Source organism: Eublepharis macularius, chromosome 2, assembly GCF_028583425.1.
Source record: "Eublepharis macularius isolate TG4126 chromosome 2, MPM_Emac_v1.0, whole genome shotgun sequence".
Lineage (NCBI taxonomy): Eukaryota > Metazoa > Chordata > Lepidosauria > Squamata > Eublepharidae > Eublepharis > Eublepharis macularius.
Genome location: NC_072791.1, coordinates 166,791,524 through 166,808,730, shown reverse-complemented (window position 1 = coordinate 166,808,730; position 17,207 = coordinate 166,791,524). Strand labels below are relative to the sequence as shown.

Here is a 17,207-nt window from a genome sequence, read left to right as displayed (position 1 = left end):
AGCGCCTCTCCAAAGAGCAACCACCGCACTCTTCTCTTTCTGTTACTAGAAAGCTAAATATAAATTTTCGCTGGCTTTGGATGGACTCTCTTGACTCACAAAAGCTTACACTGAAATGCGTTTTATTACTCTTTAAGGTGTTACGGGGCTTCCGCTTAATTTTAAGGCAGCAAGGGTTGGGGGACCTAAAAACGGGTAGCCAGGCCAGGAGAGAGGACGAGCGGGCGGGCGGGTCATGTTGTCGAGGAAATTTAGAGAGCTCGTTGACAAACTTGGGTTCGCCTCTGCAGGATGTGTAAAAGGACCACGAAACGCAGCCTGTTGCTTATACTATCTATTTATAAATGCTTAAATATGAAAAATTAGATAAAACTGCTTAGTTAACTGGTGTGAGGTTCCTGCATTTATGCTGGGGAGAGGGAAGGAATATGGCATTACTTCGCAAGAAGATTCCACTTCAGAAAGTTTGAGGACTACTATGTTTTTAAAAAGAAAGGACGGCTGTAGCGCCTGACAAAACAAGCAGTTTATTTTGAGCAAAAACCCCAGAGTACCTTAAAAATGAACAAATTCACTATGGAGCAAATTCCCGTGGCCAAAGTATTGACTATGAAAACAGCTTCTAAAACTTGCTTATGTTGCAAGAGGCAAATGCAAAAAATTGCCTTCGTTTCCGAAACAGCTTCGTCTGATAGCTGACACTGGTAAGAAATTCGTCCCGCCCGCGCTGTATTACATCAGCGGCTGCGTCCAATTAAGAGCACACAACCTCGACAACATGGCCCACCCCGGAAGGGAAACAGGAATAAATAACCCTCGCTCTCCGCTGTCGTCATTGGTTCACTTTCGGAACGGTTTTAACCAATAGGAACCTTTTCTATTGCAATGCTCTCTCTCGTCTCTCTTGTTCCCGCTTGGGTTGGCGCTTCGCAGCAAAATCAATGGTTGGGCGGAGCGTGTATTAGACCCCGCCTTCTGAGTAACCGTTGGATCGTTCAATGAGGATTGGAGGAGAGGTCGCTGTTCTTTTAGGGTATGTTTCCCGTTGAGCGATGATGGCGAAGTCGGGCACGGTACGACGCCATAAGGTAAAAGGCACGCCGAGATACACGGAAGGCTTGTAAGGACTGGGGGGCAACCATGACCACGACCACCACGATTTTCTTTTACAAAGGGAAATTAGAAGTAATTTAGGGAAATAAATTAGTGTTGTAGTTAACCAACTCTAGGTTTGGGACATCCATTGAGAAATGAGCGGGGGGCGAAGAATATAGTTTGCCCTGCAAAGTTGCTGTATTTTCGAGGGGCCCTAATCTCTGTAGTCTGGTGATCAGATGTAATTCTGGGAGGATTACCTGGAGGTTGATTGTCCTGAAGTCTTTTTAAAAAAATCGTATTACCAAAGCCTTATCACGCTGGTGTAGATGACTGGGGACGGCAATGGCAAACTACCCTGTAAAAAGTCTACCAAGAAAACATGGTGATGCGACGTCCCCCCATGGGTTAGTAATGACTTGGTGCTTGCACAGGGGACTATCACGCTCCCCACCCCTTGCCATTGATTATTACTGCAAATGGAGAGAATTTTTGTAATCAATGCTACTTCAGCACATCAAGTTAACAGAAAGGTGTTGTCCAGTTTTGTGAAAACAGGGACTCCCTTAAGAATTCCTTTTCATCGCAAACATACATTTATATATATATACCCAACTTTTATCTCCAGTGGAAACTCCAGAGCAGCTTATATAGTTCTCCTTTCCCTCACTGTATCCTCACAACAACTCTGTGAAGCAAGTTAGACTGAGTGTGTAGCTGATCCAAAGTTACCCAACAAGCTTCCATGGCAGAGTAGGGGTCCTAGGAGATCAAAATAACCTTTCCTGGTCTCAAGTAATGATGCTGTCATTTGCTACTGATACTTATTTGGTATCATTGTTATGTATAGAACTCTGTTCCTTTCATAATGCCTGTCCTCAGTGGCTGGGGACACAAGACAGTCTTTTTCAAAAACAAAGTCGTGTGACACAGATGGTGTTACCCATGCTGAACATGTTCATTTCTTTTGAGCTACCAATGCCTTTCATCAAACAGGCAGGCTATGTAGTTTTTTGAAACATTACACAGACTTGGTTTACAAGAGATGAAAGTGGGATGAGTCTGCACACTGTGGGTAGTTGTGTCTTTTTTTACTGTGTTAAACTCTGAAATAGTGGAGGCAAGCCAAACATCCTCTAAGTAGCTTTCCTTCAATCTAAGGAGCCTTCCTCCAAGTGGAAATAATGACCATGCTGAGACTCTCTGTGGTTCTGTCTGAATAAATAGGTAGCTGAGAGGGCATGTTGTAGATCTGTTAAATTACAAATAATATTGTGGCAGTGAACCAGAGAAATAATTCTAATTAAAACTGTTTAATACAGGACATCTAATGACATAAATTTGCACAACCTAAAATTAACTTATGGAATAAGTGTTTTTCTCTTCAAAACAAATAGGTTTAACATCTGAATATAATACAAGCAAACAAGTTAAACCGTATATCTAATACCTAGGGGTTGGCTAAGTGTGGCTAATAAAAACTGCACAATGAACCCAGCAACAGGTATAATTTGGGATTCTGAAAACTTGGGACAACATCTCATTTGCTGTAAAATTTGGGTTAAATAAATATTTTATCTAGGGTTTACAAAGCCTCCAAAAATTGAGTCTCCAGAAATTGATAGCACACTTAGAGGTGTTACCCCAAGAAAGCTGGAGTTTAGGAGCATTTTGGATTACCATAGCAACCCCAAAGTCAAAGTTGTTTGCTCTATTGTTGATCTTCTGTAAAACTGACATAAATTTGTGCAATCAACAGGTGCTGTCTTCTGGAAGGTTGACAGGATCATCTAAAATAACATGCAATAAAAAACAGTAAGAATTTCTTAATGGATACTTTTGTTAGTGCAAGTTATGAGCAACTAGTTAACATTTCCCTAATGATATGTTTCACTGTTAGCAGTGTTAACTGCAAGATTCTCCAGATTTCTCAGCAGTATTAATGGGAATGCCTCAGAAAGGTGAACATTTTACGACAGGACTTGACAAATTTCAGGTGCTAGGGCACCTAAAAAATTAATTGTGGCACCTACTATTTTCATCAGTCACTTATTGTAAGTGCCTCTTGATGATTCTCAGTAGAAATACAAAGTTTATTTAGGTGATGGATAGAGATTAGCTTTGTGATGATAACTAGGGTTACCCCATATTTATTTATATACCACTCTTTTGTTATGGCTTTAAAAAAGATTACAAGAAACGGAACAGTTTAGGTTTAGGGTTTGTGGTAGCAATAATGAGAAAGAATGGTCATTAAAATATAAAAACCTGAATGCTGAAAAATAGGTTTGGCTTCTAAATTCTAGAGGATAGTTTGAGGGGAGTAGCCATGTTGGTCTGTAATAGAAGAGCATTATTTGGGTCCAGTAGCACATTAAAGACAAACTAGATTTCCAGAGTATGCGCTTTCTCTCTCGAAAGCTCATACCCTGGAAATCTAGTTGGTCTTTATGGTGCTACTAGACCCTAATCTTACTCCTCTAAGCCTTCAACAATATATTACTCCTCTAAATTCTTGGGGTAGCTCTTAAAGCCACAGAAAATTTGTTAAGGCCTGTTTTACGACCAGCTAATGAACAAATGTCATCAAGACAACATCTGCCAATCAGGTCAAGTTTTGTTTCAAGAGAATAAGTTTGTTTCTATGAAGCATAGTCCAGTACTTTTTCCAGGTGTAACTCAGTACCTTCAAAGGGATTATTCTGGTGTAACTGATTTTAGAGTTTCTGCCACTGTATATTATACATAAAATATCTAAGTTTTTCTGTGTATGTATAAAATGCTATTTCTGTGTTTCAGGGTAGGTCTAAAAAAAGCAGCACATTCTGATGTAGAATCTGGCTACTCTCTCTATTCCACAGATTCGGAGAATCAGGTAATAACATTGAGCAATTTAGATTTTTGTTAATATGTTGACCATTGTATTGTACTGTCCTTTAAAACACAAATTATAAATCCATTTCTGATTAAATGAAAAATAATAATCTAATCTGAAAAGACTTTGGATGTATAACACTTGGTTGGATCCTGCCACTTTGTGTGAGGATTCTCATCCTCTAGTGCAAGGAGCCTTTTCGATGGAGGCGGCTCTCCGTATTAAACTGAGCACAGTTTAGGATCCAACCCAATATATTTTAATAATAAAATAGCCATATTAAAATGAGTACAGCATGAATGAATACAAAAATTTTATTTATTATGTTTTAATCCTGCTTTTCCTTTAAATTTAATGAGAGAAAGCAATTCCAGAAACTTTAATTACTAGCTAAAATGATGTTGTGTATCTTCTACTCTTCTAGGTATACACTGTATACATTCCCTTATTTGCATCTCTTTCCATCTAGGTTGCAACTATTCATAATGGACTTGATCGCTGTGCAGCTTTGCTCAAGGACATCTTACAAAACGACACTGAGCGTAAGTGTTATTTCCTTCATTTGCGTTCAGTTTTCATTTTGCAGATGATTTATTTTGTTGGAAAATGGTATTTATTTCAAATTATTGTAGGAACGGAAACTGGTCATCAAAAGCCAGGGAAAGCAAGTGGTGTCAAAACGACTTCTAGACCCTTACTCAGTAAAGTGAATGGTTCAAAGAAGCGGTTTCCGAAGAAAACTACACTTTCTATGCATGTGCATAAAGAAATTGGTAAGCAGTTGGCTTTTGCTGGTACAACTATTTTAATGTTAACTCTTAACTCTTGTTATGAAATAACTAGTTTTCAACTACATAAAATTCCCAATTATATTATGTTAGAATTCTCTGCCTTTAATTTTTAAAGATCTGGTTTTGTTTACAAAAGCTTTATTTAATGGTCAGTGCTTAGCAGATGCCACATATATATATGCAGATCAGATTTGTGTTCAGGATACATGCGTTCAGCCACAGATTGAATATTATCTATTTAATAGCCATGAATGATCTATCTACGCAAATAAAAAGAAATCATAGCACTGGTGGAAACATAAAACATTTGTGTCGCATTGGTTGTCAAAGCACTAAGTTTTACCTTCTCTCCAAAATTTACTGGTGGGGAGTGTTGGGGAGAAAGGAGGAAATGCGGGGGAAAGTGGTGGTGGGAATCTGACAGAGGGAGAAAGGGTCAGAAAAGAGTAGGTGGGAATTTGTATGACTAAACTAGGTTATTTATGATCTTGGGCCCTGTGTAGGCCATGATAATTCTGTCAAACCATTTTGATGTATCCGTGCAGAGCTCAATAGAATTCTCTATAAAATTACAAGATAAAGCTTTTGGGACTGCTTAAGAGTATAGGTTACTGACTTTATGTAACATGATTGATTGTCATAAACAAGGTTCCAGATATCAAAGCTCTTCAGGGACAGTACTGCAAGAGCAAGGCTTCAAAAGGTTAGCATTTCACCTGGTTTCATTAGAGTTGAAGGAAACTTAGTTGTCCTTTTGCTTTTCATAGTGCCTGTGTCCAATAGGAAACCAGCCTCAGTTAGCACAACTGCCATTGGAAAAGACAGAACCCCTGAAAGCACTGAACAACCTCTTGTCCAGCCAATTCAGGCATCTTTCACTCAGCATTCTCCTGTAACGTACCAGAAATTGTGTGATGATGTTCAAACCCAAGTATCTCTGCTAAATATCCAGCCTCCACAAAAATCCACTGGTATTCCAGAAGTGCCACTTCGCACCATTCCTGAAAATGGTAAGTGAGAATGTCAAGCTTGAGTTGGATAGTTGTTTCTTGCTAAAGTTGAACTTGGTTCTCTCTCCCCTGTTATTTAACACCTATATGCATTCCCTCCCCCAGCTGGTGCAAAGTTTTGGACTGGGTTGCTATCAATATGCAGATGACACCCAGTTGTAGCTGTTGATGGTTGGCCGGACTCCACCCCAGGTGCCTTGGCTGGGGCTTTGGAGGCTGTGACTGGGTGGTTGAAACAGTTGGCTGAAATTCAGTCCCACAAAGACGGAGGTCCTGCACTTGGGCCATGGGTTGTTGGGCTTGAGAATCCATCTCCTGACCTTTGATAGGGTGCTGCTTGCACTCATTCCAACAGTTAGGAATCTGAGTGTGGTCTTGGATGCCTCCTTATTGATGAAGGCTCAGGTCACAGCAGTTGTCAGGTCTGTCTGCTGTCCATCTTTGTAAGATCAGGCAACTTGTCATTTATGTTTCGATCCACGAACTAACAACAGTGATCCAGGCAACAGTCACCTCCAGACTAGATTACTGTAACTCGCTCTATGCAGGGCTTCCCTTGGGTCTGTTCTGGAAACTATAATTGGGCCAGAATGCAGCAATACATGTCCTTACAGAGGTGCTGTATGGGTCACATATAATACCTGTTTTGTGCCACCTGCACTGGCTTCCAGTGGAATTCCAGATCAGCTTCAAGGTTTTGGTTTTAACCTATAAAGCCCTGGGACCAACTTAACCTGCGGGACTGCCTCTCACCATACGTTCCCTAGAGGGCATTCCAATCGACTGATAAATAGCTTTTGGTGGTCCCTGGCCCCAAAGATGTTCGCCTGGTCTCAACTGGGGCCAGAGCCTTTTCAACCCTGGCACCAACCTGGTGGAACTTTCTGTCTGTTGAAACCAGGGCCCAGCAGGATCCATTATCATTCCGCCAGGCCTATAAGACAAAGACGTTTTGCCAGACATATGGTTGTGATTGAGGTGTGGGTGAGCTATCCAGCTGAGCGGGGGAGGATCAGAATACCCCTCACCCCAGGTTCTCCTAACTTGTCTTAAATAGCTTGCTATGTTCAACCCCATGGAATATGCTTGTATGAGTTGGCTCGCTGCACTGAGATGTTATTTACTAAACCTAATATTTTGAATGTTTTTTATCTTATTAATGTGGTTTTATATCTTTATACGTGTTGTTACTCACTCTGAGCCAACTTGCGGGGAGAGTGGACTATAAATTTAATAAAATAAACTTGGTATTAACATTTTGCTCTTTGTCCTTTACTGGTAGTAGGATATCAGCCGGTTGCAGCGTTCAATTGTCGTTTACCTACTTCCACACCAGCTCTGTCTCCACAGCATATTGCTAATCCTTCAGTTGTTCAGTCAGTAAGTAACCATCATTATTCTTACATAGCAGTTAAATTGCTATTCTAAGACAATTAATTAATTAATTAAGGGACAGAATGTACCAACTGCTAAACTTATCTGAAATGTAGCGAAGTGAAAATCATTGGGTGAATTCCTAGGAACCATTCCCAGAAGGTGCTTCCACCTACAGGTCTTTCCCTCCTTATCCCTCCCATAGTAGCCTCTTCTGCCCAAAATATGATGCCCTTGGTTGGGTGAGCCTCATAGTCGTAACACCATAGGTACTGTGCAGGGACTGAAGTGAGATGGATAGTTAAGTGCTGAAGGGGCTCAAAAGGTGGGGAAGATCTGTGAGCAAAATGGCAGGTTGTTGGATCTGACCCTTTGATTGTTTTCATTATAACCTACTCACACGTAGCTCTGCTTTGGTTTGAGTAGCACTAATGGCTTCTTGTGATTGCTTGATAACAGGGTGTTTCTATGGACAACTGCAGCCCATGTGAACCACCAGTGGGATCCCTCCTTTTGCCAGCAGGTTTCAGTGCTTCCACTTCTGTTGCCCAAGCACAGCCTGTTCCTGCTTGTTCTGCAATGCCCCATATAGTTCAGACTACTCTGAGTAATCCTACAAGACCCACAGTCGTCCCAACGCCTGGTAGCAGAGAGACTGCATCAGACCAAGGAAGTCACAACCAACAGCTAAAAGAAGCAGACTTAATAAGACGCATTCAGGCACACCTGGCTCTGTTGCAAGCACGTGAAAAAGAAAGCCAGGAGGCTAAAGAAAAGTGCCAGACTGTAGACCCAATACAACCCCAGACCTTGAATTTCCAAGAAGGAACTGCTGAGGAATATAGTGCGGATACTCTGAGTGAAGAAGACCTGGATGGAGTTGACATGGCACCAGTGAGAGAGACAAGTTGTCAGACTAGCTTTGACAAGGCACCTTTAAAGCCTCAACAGAGGAGCTTGCAAGAAACAGCTAAAAAAATGAAAACAGTGAAGTATTTTTTGAGAGAGCTCAAGGCACTGCTCACAGACCACGGTAACTTTGGGTTTTTGCATGCTTTCGTGCATCGGTAATTCTGTAGAGTTGACTAAATTGGACACAAATGTGGCATCATACCTTGTCTCTTGTCTGCCAGAGCTGAAATCTCAAAATTACTGAATAACAGTATAGTGGGCATAATACATTGAGACCTTCACAGTTCTTGTGGAAATATGCCCATTGTTCACATTCTGAATGTGACTGCTTTTCAAATTTATTTTTAAAAAATGCAAAATGAAACTAAAAAATAGCAATGTGAAATTGTTTTCTAACTGTTCCTGTTCTCTCTTCTGAGGTTTCTTGATATTGCATGATCACAATTCACGGCTTTCCTATTCTATGTTGTATGTTGGTCCTATTATAAACACGCATACAATGCTAGATAGTTTTGTGATTATGTTCGAAATCAACCCATAGGTCTGGAGAAATTTGAGATATGTTATGAGGTTGAATCTAAGACCTCTTTAAAGAAGATAATAATTGACTGGATCAGTCGGTGAAATGTACATATCACTCATATTTTATTACATGAAGAACAAATAATGGCTGAACATATTTTATTGTTCCAGTACTCTTGTGAGGCTTGCGAGTACTATCCATCCCAAGCTACATAAAAGCAAGTAGGCTTATATGAATTCAATGCAATTCATTTTAACAAACTCTGGTTCTAAGTAAATGCATTTAAATATCAGTTTTACACTTTTGCATTCTGGGGCTCAGATCTGTACAGCTAATGATGTTTTTTATGTAATCTGCTGCTAGAGTTACCAACAGGCGTAGACAAAAGCATCCTGTCCCTTTTTACAAAGGCATACTATATGAAAATAGGAAGCTGAACTTTTTCATGGCATGGAGGTAAATAACACCACCTGGTAAAGAACACCCCACTAAGCCTCTATTAAAGGAGTAGGACAGTTTTCTCCCGTTTGGCAGCCTTATCTTCAACTGTATTTTAAATGTTTCATGTGTTCATTTGAGAATTTTCATAAGCTTCTAAATTTGAATTCTGTGCTTTTTCTTAAAGTCCCGTATTAAGTTTGCAAGGATTGTAAATGCAATCTGTTCCCTGTCTTCAAATCCTAACCCTCCAGACAGGTTAGTTCTAAATTTCTTGTATTGTGGAATATGGAGGCAGTTGATACAGCGCTTTCTTGTAGCTTAGTATGCTAGACTGCACTCTTTGGTGTCCTTTCTAGGAAGATAGATTTAGGTTTGGTTATACATGCAGCGGATTACACTACTAGACTCCCGAAGCACTAGAATGGATGTGGCGCTTGCTTAATGTTGTTCCTTATTCACATTTTAAAATGCTTCCTTATACATAAAAAGAACTTCCTGCAAATTGAAAACTAGCATAGTAGGGAGTCTGTTGGACCAGAACCTTTTTCTTTGCTGGGCTGGCTTTAAAGGTTTTTATGAAAATCTGGGGAAACATTCAGAAATGGCATTTCTTGACTGTACCATTAAGTGCTACAGTCTGTTCTGCCGGCTCATTCTGTTTGAACAGGCCTGCTCTTAATCGTACACAATAACATGCTCTCTGTACTTTGTCAGTTATCTAGTTATCTATAGCAATTCCTATATCTATAGATATACTTTTTCCTTTCTTACAGATGATTCAGAAATCTTGAGGCTACTAGGTGAAGTGGAAGACTGTATATCTCTGTTGCCTGCAGCTGCTGACAATCCAAATATGCAAGCTGAAATAGCACTTGCTATTCAACCTCTCAGAAGTGAAAATGCACAGTTGCGCAGGTCAGTACTGTGAATGGAAAAGAGCAGCTCCTTAAGGCTATGGCTTTAAGTTTAGAACAGGTGTTTGCAAATCTATAACCCAAAAAGAACTGAATATGCTGACAGTTGTTAGCTTCTTTGGTTAGTTATGAACTTGCTGACCAGGGGTCATTTTGTTTGCCACACAGGCCAAATGTACACAGGCTAGTTATTAACATTAATATTATGGGTAGTAACTATGATCAGTGTTCATAGGCATGATACAACCAATGATGCAATAGCTAATTTTTTCTGTTGACTTTTGTCACATCAGTACTGATAACAGCAAAGCTGACTGAAAGTTGTTCATTGCAACTAGACAAAAGTGTGTAACAGTGTGATTCCATTAAAGCATTCTTGTGGAATTTTGTATCTGAGTCAGGATTGTTTTAGTATACATAGGGTTGTTGTCATAAGTATGTATGCACAAGAGCATAAAAAGTTGTTACTGGGATGGACAAAAGAAAACTTTAAAAGGTCTGAGTTAAAAGTGAGGGGGAAGAAAGGTTTTCAACTTTTCTTAAATACAATTTGTTGTAAAAAAATAATTTTTAGATGCAGACCTCCTTTTTTTAATTCACATGTAGGCGATTAAGGATTTTGAACCAGCAGCTCAAAGAACAGAAGAGGCTTGAAAAAGAATGCAATCTGGGTGGCAATATTGAATGTAAGTGTCAAGCAGAAGTATATTTATTTATTTAAAACATTTTGAAGCCACCAAATCTCCTTGGACTCAAGCATTTAAAAAGGAGGACATTTGAGAAAGTCTTTTGAGTTGGTTGCTGCAAGTGGTGCTTTTTCTGTCTAATGAAAATTTTAAAGCTTATTTTGAAAACACCGAGTAAGTTATCTAGTTTATACAGTCACAGTTATGTGGTTGGAGGACCAATTCTGGTATGTGATGAATTGCTGAACACTTACCTAGAAAAGTCTAAGGTTGAATGTTAAATTTGAACACAGTTCAATTCTCTAAGTGTGGCCTCTACTGGTACAGATTGTATTCTGTGGCATCAAGTTCTACAACTGTATCCTTGAATGTAACATTTCCTCCCTGTGCTGGACACTTTTAATCTATGGTGCTCTATAAAGATGCTAGGCATACTTCGTTAAAGATTTTGTAAAGGTTCAATGGCAATATAGTTGGGTACAAATTAGGCAGTCGTGTCTTATATATGTTACCTGTGTTGCATTTCTGTGCCTGGAGCATAGAAAATATAATGGCTAGCTTCCTATTAGGCTGTAGTCAGATTTCATGAGCAACTCTGAAATCCTTGGGCACACTCCCCCTCTCTTTCCTTCCTTAGCTTGCAGACTCGGGATTGAATACATACTTGTTTTTGAAGGTCTTTATGTTAAGCAGTTTATTTTGATGCCCAAGTTTGGGCACTTCAACAAATTAGAATTCTAAAGCACCATTTTGTCCTTTCTTAAAATTTCAGAGTGTGAGCATAAATCAAGCCCAAATTTATTAAAGCACCCACTTTGAACAGCACAATAAACCATAGTTATCATAGGCCCTTTTTGCACAGGCGATTTTTGCCACTTTGGGCCCCATACTACTTCCAAGTTTTCTTTCAAATTCTGTACAATTAACTCCCTCTTCAGATTTCAATGCAGCATTTCAAGGGTGCTCTTCCAAGTTTTCTCCTTGCGCAGAAAAAGCACAGGCAGAAAACTCAGGAGAGAACCCTTGAAATGCTGAATTGAAACCCGATGGGAGAGTTAATCATCTGGAATTCGGAAGAAAACCAGAAGACGTATGGAGCCAAATGTGGCAAAAATTGTTTGTGCAAAAAAGGCTGTACTCTTTAAACCAGGAAGTTTTCAATTCCACAAGCTTTTATTTTATTCATTATTATAGTTAAAGTCTGCTCTTCCTGCTAACAGGCTCAGAGCAGATCACATCAATGAACACACTATAAAAGTTAAAAACAGGTAGCATGACAAAATTTACAAATGATACAATTCAGTAAAAGCTCAGCAGCGCACATATTGCACAGATCCATCGACAAGCTAGGGAGGTTTGCAAGCTCAAGGATTTCAGGCTTGTTCATGTCACATATTGCATTGTGATTTGTTTCTGACTCTTCAGTGCAGCCTTACCCCCCTCATACTGAAAGTAGAGAATTGGCCACCACTTTTCAGCACTGCTAGTCCATTTCCTGACACTTAACTCCACGCGAAGTGATGCTAGTATAGCACATTATATGTAAATAAGTCATTATGATGGAAGTAAAGTTCTAGCTTCTTTATGGAAATTTATTGCAAAATTTCTCTTACACTTTACATTCATTAAAATAGAGCCTGCTACTGAATTTCTACACACATGTTCATGAAGGTTGGCATGAAGTGGGCAATACATGTGGCAAGTCAGCAGCATCTCCCCAATTGCAGCTGTTTTTAATCAAGCCACAATTACTGAGCATTTTATTAGTCAAAATCAGCACCTTGGTTTGAATCTGGAAGGATCTGGGTAGGCAGGTGCTACTTTATGTTCTTCTAAGGAGACTGTTTGCTGTACTGTGTGAATTGGCTAAAATGGCCTTCAGTGGCAACCCATGTTGAATGTGTTGAGATAATTAGCCCTAGATGTTACAAGAGCATTGTACCATTTTATTTCTTGGTAGTTATAAATATCAATCTGTGGTCCTGAACTGATTTTTTTTAAACAACTCAGATTTTTTTTTGTTTGATCCATAGTTATCTCCCTTCAGTCCTTGAATAGGACACTGCAGAGTCAATTGACTGAATCCATGAAAAGCATTGAATCACTGCAAAATAAAAATGAAGAACTAATTAAAATCCTAGAAAGCCAAAGAGAAGAAGAAAAAAGGTTGACCAGAATAATCCATGAGAGGGAACAAGAACTGATTGCAAAGAAACAACAGTATGAGATTGAATCAACAAAGCTCAAAATGGGTGTGTGCACTGTGGTACAGCCATTGTTTTAACTTGTTAATGCTCGTTAACATAAAGGTTAAATGAGTTACATTTTGCTAAAATGAATTTTAGAAGCAGATGAGATGCTGGCTAATATGAAGAGTTTCCAGTATAAAGTAGAAGCAGCCGAGAAAGAGAACCGGATATTGGGTATTACAATGCGTCAGCGAGATGCAGAAGTGAACAGACTGCGTGAATTGACCAGGTAATGTTTCCCCTGCTCTGTCTACTCTTGCTATTTCATTTTGGCTTAGGAGCAAAGAATGACTTGCTATAGTAGAAACTAGTTCCTACCGTATTTTAGTATTTTGGGTAGGTGAGAGCAGTTTGCTCTTCAAAAGCTTGGTTTCTGTAACTGTTAAAAATGTTTTTGAAAACACTGTGTAATTCAAATAATCTTGGCACTTGGTTGAAATTAGTTCACTGTACTAGTACTTGAACCTTGACTCTGCCCTCAGGTGCAGGTGGTCATAAGGTGAGTTTGGGATTTGTGTTGGTTCATCATCCATAGAATGCCTTCTATATGCCTTCTATAATAATTCCTTTGTAGGCACAGCAAGATACAGGAGATCCAAAACAGATGAAATTGTTTATTGATTTGTTCAGTTTGAGATTTGTATCCCATTAACAAGGTCTGTGAGAGCTGCATAGTCGCGTTGGTGCAGAATGCACCTCCTCTCCCTCTAAAACTTTTTGTTTGTGCAAGGGCCCACTGAAAAGCATAATCTTGAACATATGAAAGTTTTAGTCTGTGCTGTGGCAACCAGAACTCATTCATGAGGTCCAAGCCATTGGTTTTTGGAGCTCCTTCTTTACCATTAATTATGAGAATCCAGTGTATTTAACACAAGAAAATATCACTTTAAACATAAGATGTGTAAAAAAGAGACAATGGGAATACATGTAAGTGAAGAGACTAGGCCAAGCTGGTTCCATCTCTGTGTTGTACTCTTGGACCAGAGGTTGGGAAGCAATCCCCGTATTTTAACGGCCTATGAAATACTGTTCATGCTTAAAGAATACTCATACTGAAAGTTTCATTTTATCAGTTTGTCAGATAAATTTAGTTGTATATGAACTTTTCTCCTATGTACTGTTTAACCAACAGAGGGTGGTAGTGATTCATGTATTAAATTGAAAACTTGCTTTTCTGGAAACCAGATGCAAACATTTGCAGTCAACAGTATCTATGAATGTCATTAAACTTCAGCTGCTCAGCCAATCAAGTCAGAGCTTTATTATGTGTAGAAGAAGGTTTTTGCATATATAATCTCAGATTATTAGTGGGTGCAGCCTGCACAGTTCTGTATCTTATCTAACAAGTACAGCCCTTTAAAAATGTTAAATTATGCCCATCCTGTATTTGCCAGAGGGTCTGGATTCAGTCCACACTGTCTCTTTCCCCACCAAACAGCTGAACAGTATCTGTTCAGGAATAATGTTATGGGGGGGGGGGTTGAGGGTACCACTAATTGCATTTATTTGAGTGCTTTTAATTTGCTTATGCAGCACCTTGAGTGCCCTGGAAAAGACATGAAATAATTTTAAAAACAGTTTTAGTATATCACACTTAAAATTCCCAATCATACTGATAGGCGCAAGTTTTGTCCATTCTGTCCTCAAATGCAGCATTTTTAGTGTTTCATGTAAAACTGCATGGCAGCTTCACACTTACTCTGGGAGAAAGTATAGGACACCATTATGGGGAGATAAACTTGTTCTTAGTTTTGGTAAGAAGCAGCTGTTATCCCTTCCTTAACTGTATTGCTAGTTATACCCAGTTTGGTTCATCTTACAGAACTCATGGAAACCATTGCCAGCCATGTACGCCCCTATATGTACATACCCATGCTAGGTGCCATTTTCCTTGGGTCGTTGCCTTCTTTCTTATCCCATTTTATTTATTCATTTTATTTAAAATATTTATTAACTGTATTTCTACCTTGCATGAACTGAAAGCAGCATACAATATCAATAAAATAATCATGCAATGAGTAAAACAAAGTTTAAAAACACAGTTTAGGACTGCTAATAAACATAAAAACAAAGCTAAAAGCAACACCAATTAAAAGCAGTCCTAAATTTTTAAAGGTCTTCAGCTGCCTCCTGAAGATCGGCTGTGAAGGTAGCCAGATGCACCTCCCTGGCAAGGGTGGGAGGTGTGTGTGTGAGAGAGAGAGAGAGAGAGTGAGTATGAGAGTGAGTGAGTGAAAGGAGGGGGGGAGAAAAAAATACCGCAATCATGTAGGCAAGGCCAATAACATGGATCTTTTCCACCCAGTTAGCATCCTCCCTACCAGTGACCCAACCTTCTTTAGAGCAGCTTTCTTTAGGAAAAAAAGGGGAGGGCTTAGTCATGCCGAAGTGTGACAGAAAACGTTGGGAACAAGAAATTCATGGCTTTCCCCATAGTTTTTCTTTAATGTTTTTACCACATACTTTATAAAAAAGCAAACTACTTCCATATAATTGGTGACTAATTTTATGGGTATGTCTCTCACAATGACAAGTTTCATTTTTAGCCCTATTTCATTCCCTTTCAGAACAGTATATGTATGACTAAATAGTAGCATTGTTTACTATGTAGTGGTAAGCAAACAGATGCCTCAGAATTGCTTGTCCTCTATAACAGCTTAACAATCTGAGATATGTGATCTTTGGGTTCTGCAACACTTTTATGAATAATTATTGACACTGTAATTTTACTTAACAGGGCTCTGCAGGGCAGCATGTCCAAACTTCTGTCAGACCTCACTATGGACACTGCTAAATCAAAACCAGGAAAGAGCCTGTCAAAAGCTCTCCTGGAAATTCATGAAAAACAGCTGCAGTCTGACATGTACCCGCTTAGTGCTTCCATAATGAGTTACCTCAAAAACTTAGAGACTGATCCTGTTCAGTTAAATACAGTGCCCCTTTCATCAAAGGGTGAGATGAAAGAAAATGATGAAATGTGTGGCATAGCAGCTGAACGCTCTCCTCAAAAGTGTTGTCCTGTGGCCCAAGCAGTACTGGCTCCAACGAACGCGTTTACCTTTCTAAAGCCTGATGTTGAGGCAGCCAGTGACTCGAGCACTTTGGTAGGCGGAGAAACACCGGATGAGACTATTTACATTCCATTGACTAGCAGTCCATCAAAAAGAGCAGCAGCTGCAGCTGAAGGATGCACCATCTCTGTCCAAAACTCCAAAAGTCTTGACCCTGATTTTAGATTGGTTGATCCTAAACGGCCAGGCAAGTTTGGGATTTCTGTTGAGGCAAAAGTTTTTGACAAATCCAGTGGTAGCTGTGATCTAAAAAAAACTCTGGAAAATAAATCGGAAAATATGGGGAGGACAGCAAAGCTGGAAGGCAAAAGGTCTCAAATGCAGCCAAAAGAAATAACAAACAGAGCTGCTAAAGAGATTTTGGACAATCCAGACAGACTTCAGCCTGATAAATTCTTTTATACTCCCATTTCGCATTGCAAAGGAAATGTGCAGAAAACAGGCATTGGAATTTCTGTTCCTGATTCAAGTTTTTCAACCTTTGATTGCTTGTCAAAAAAATCAGAATGGACTATATCTTCCTTTTCAACTTTCACATCTCAAGATGAAGAGGACTTTAAAAATGGTCTTGCAGCCTTGGATGCTAACATAGCAAGACTGCAAAAGGCTTTGCAGAACAATTTGACAAAATGAGTCCTTAATGGATGAAGGGGAGGAAGAGGCATGCTTTTCTTGTCTGGTCGAAAGCCAATAAGCTTTTCTTATCAAAGTGATTTTATAAAATCTTTTGACTGTATATTTTAATAACCTATTTGTCTTCTGAACTGACACAAAATTCAGTTTTCTTACTGAAGGGCTATTTCATTTGTGGAAAAAAATTATAAAAATCAAGTGTAAATCTGAAATGTGATTTTAAATTCTGTAACTTAACCATTGTTCCTGTAAATAGAAAGAGTGGTAATAAATAATGATTGCTTGTTTCTCATTAAAGCTTTTGAAGATAGATAGATACCATTTTGAGGTATGCTTAGAACAGAAAATGTCTGATCTTTAAATCAGCATGTTTTCACGCTGCCTGGAAACCCATCTTTAAGCAAGGATGGTTTTTATTAAGCTTCTTAAGAACTTGCAGTGCTGGGCTGTGAGAAGAGTCTCCATAAAAGCAATTAAGAGATAAGCAGGGCTACTGGAACTCATTCCAAAACAGAATGCCTGTATATGTACACAACTAACAATCTGAATGCTTGTTTTTAGGTAAGGTGATCTATGAACTGTTTTTCTTTATTGACCTATTCAAAATAATTGCAATACATTGATAGATGCCAT

At 39.2% G+C, this 17,207-nt stretch overlaps 1 protein-coding gene across 2 annotated transcripts; it reads left to right on the top strand.

Moving 5' to 3' along the window:
• The first annotated feature begins 1,018 nt into the window (after positions 1-1,018).
• CCDC14 (coiled-coil domain containing 14) lies at positions 1,019-16,830 on the top strand. Of its 2 annotated transcripts, none has more exons than XM_054971489.1 (13): positions 1,019-1,088; positions 2,855-2,910; positions 3,895-3,970; positions 4,440-4,512; positions 4,603-4,743; positions 5,529-5,771; positions 7,057-7,151; positions 7,605-8,178; positions 9,795-9,936; positions 10,542-10,621; positions 12,655-12,873; positions 12,967-13,099; positions 15,608-16,830. In XM_054971489.1, exons 1-13 carry the CDS (start codon positions 1,053-1,055, stop codon positions 16,572-16,574), a joined length of 2,835 nt encoding a protein of 944 aa, XP_054827464.1. In that variant the 5' UTR covers positions 1,019-1,052; the 3' UTR covers positions 16,575-16,830. The 2 variants fall into 2 exon arrangements, with proteins under 2 accessions (XP_054827464.1, XP_054827463.1); XM_054971488.1 differs by having other exon boundaries at positions 7,054-7,151.
• The last annotated feature ends 377 nt before the right edge of the window (positions 16,831-17,207 follow it).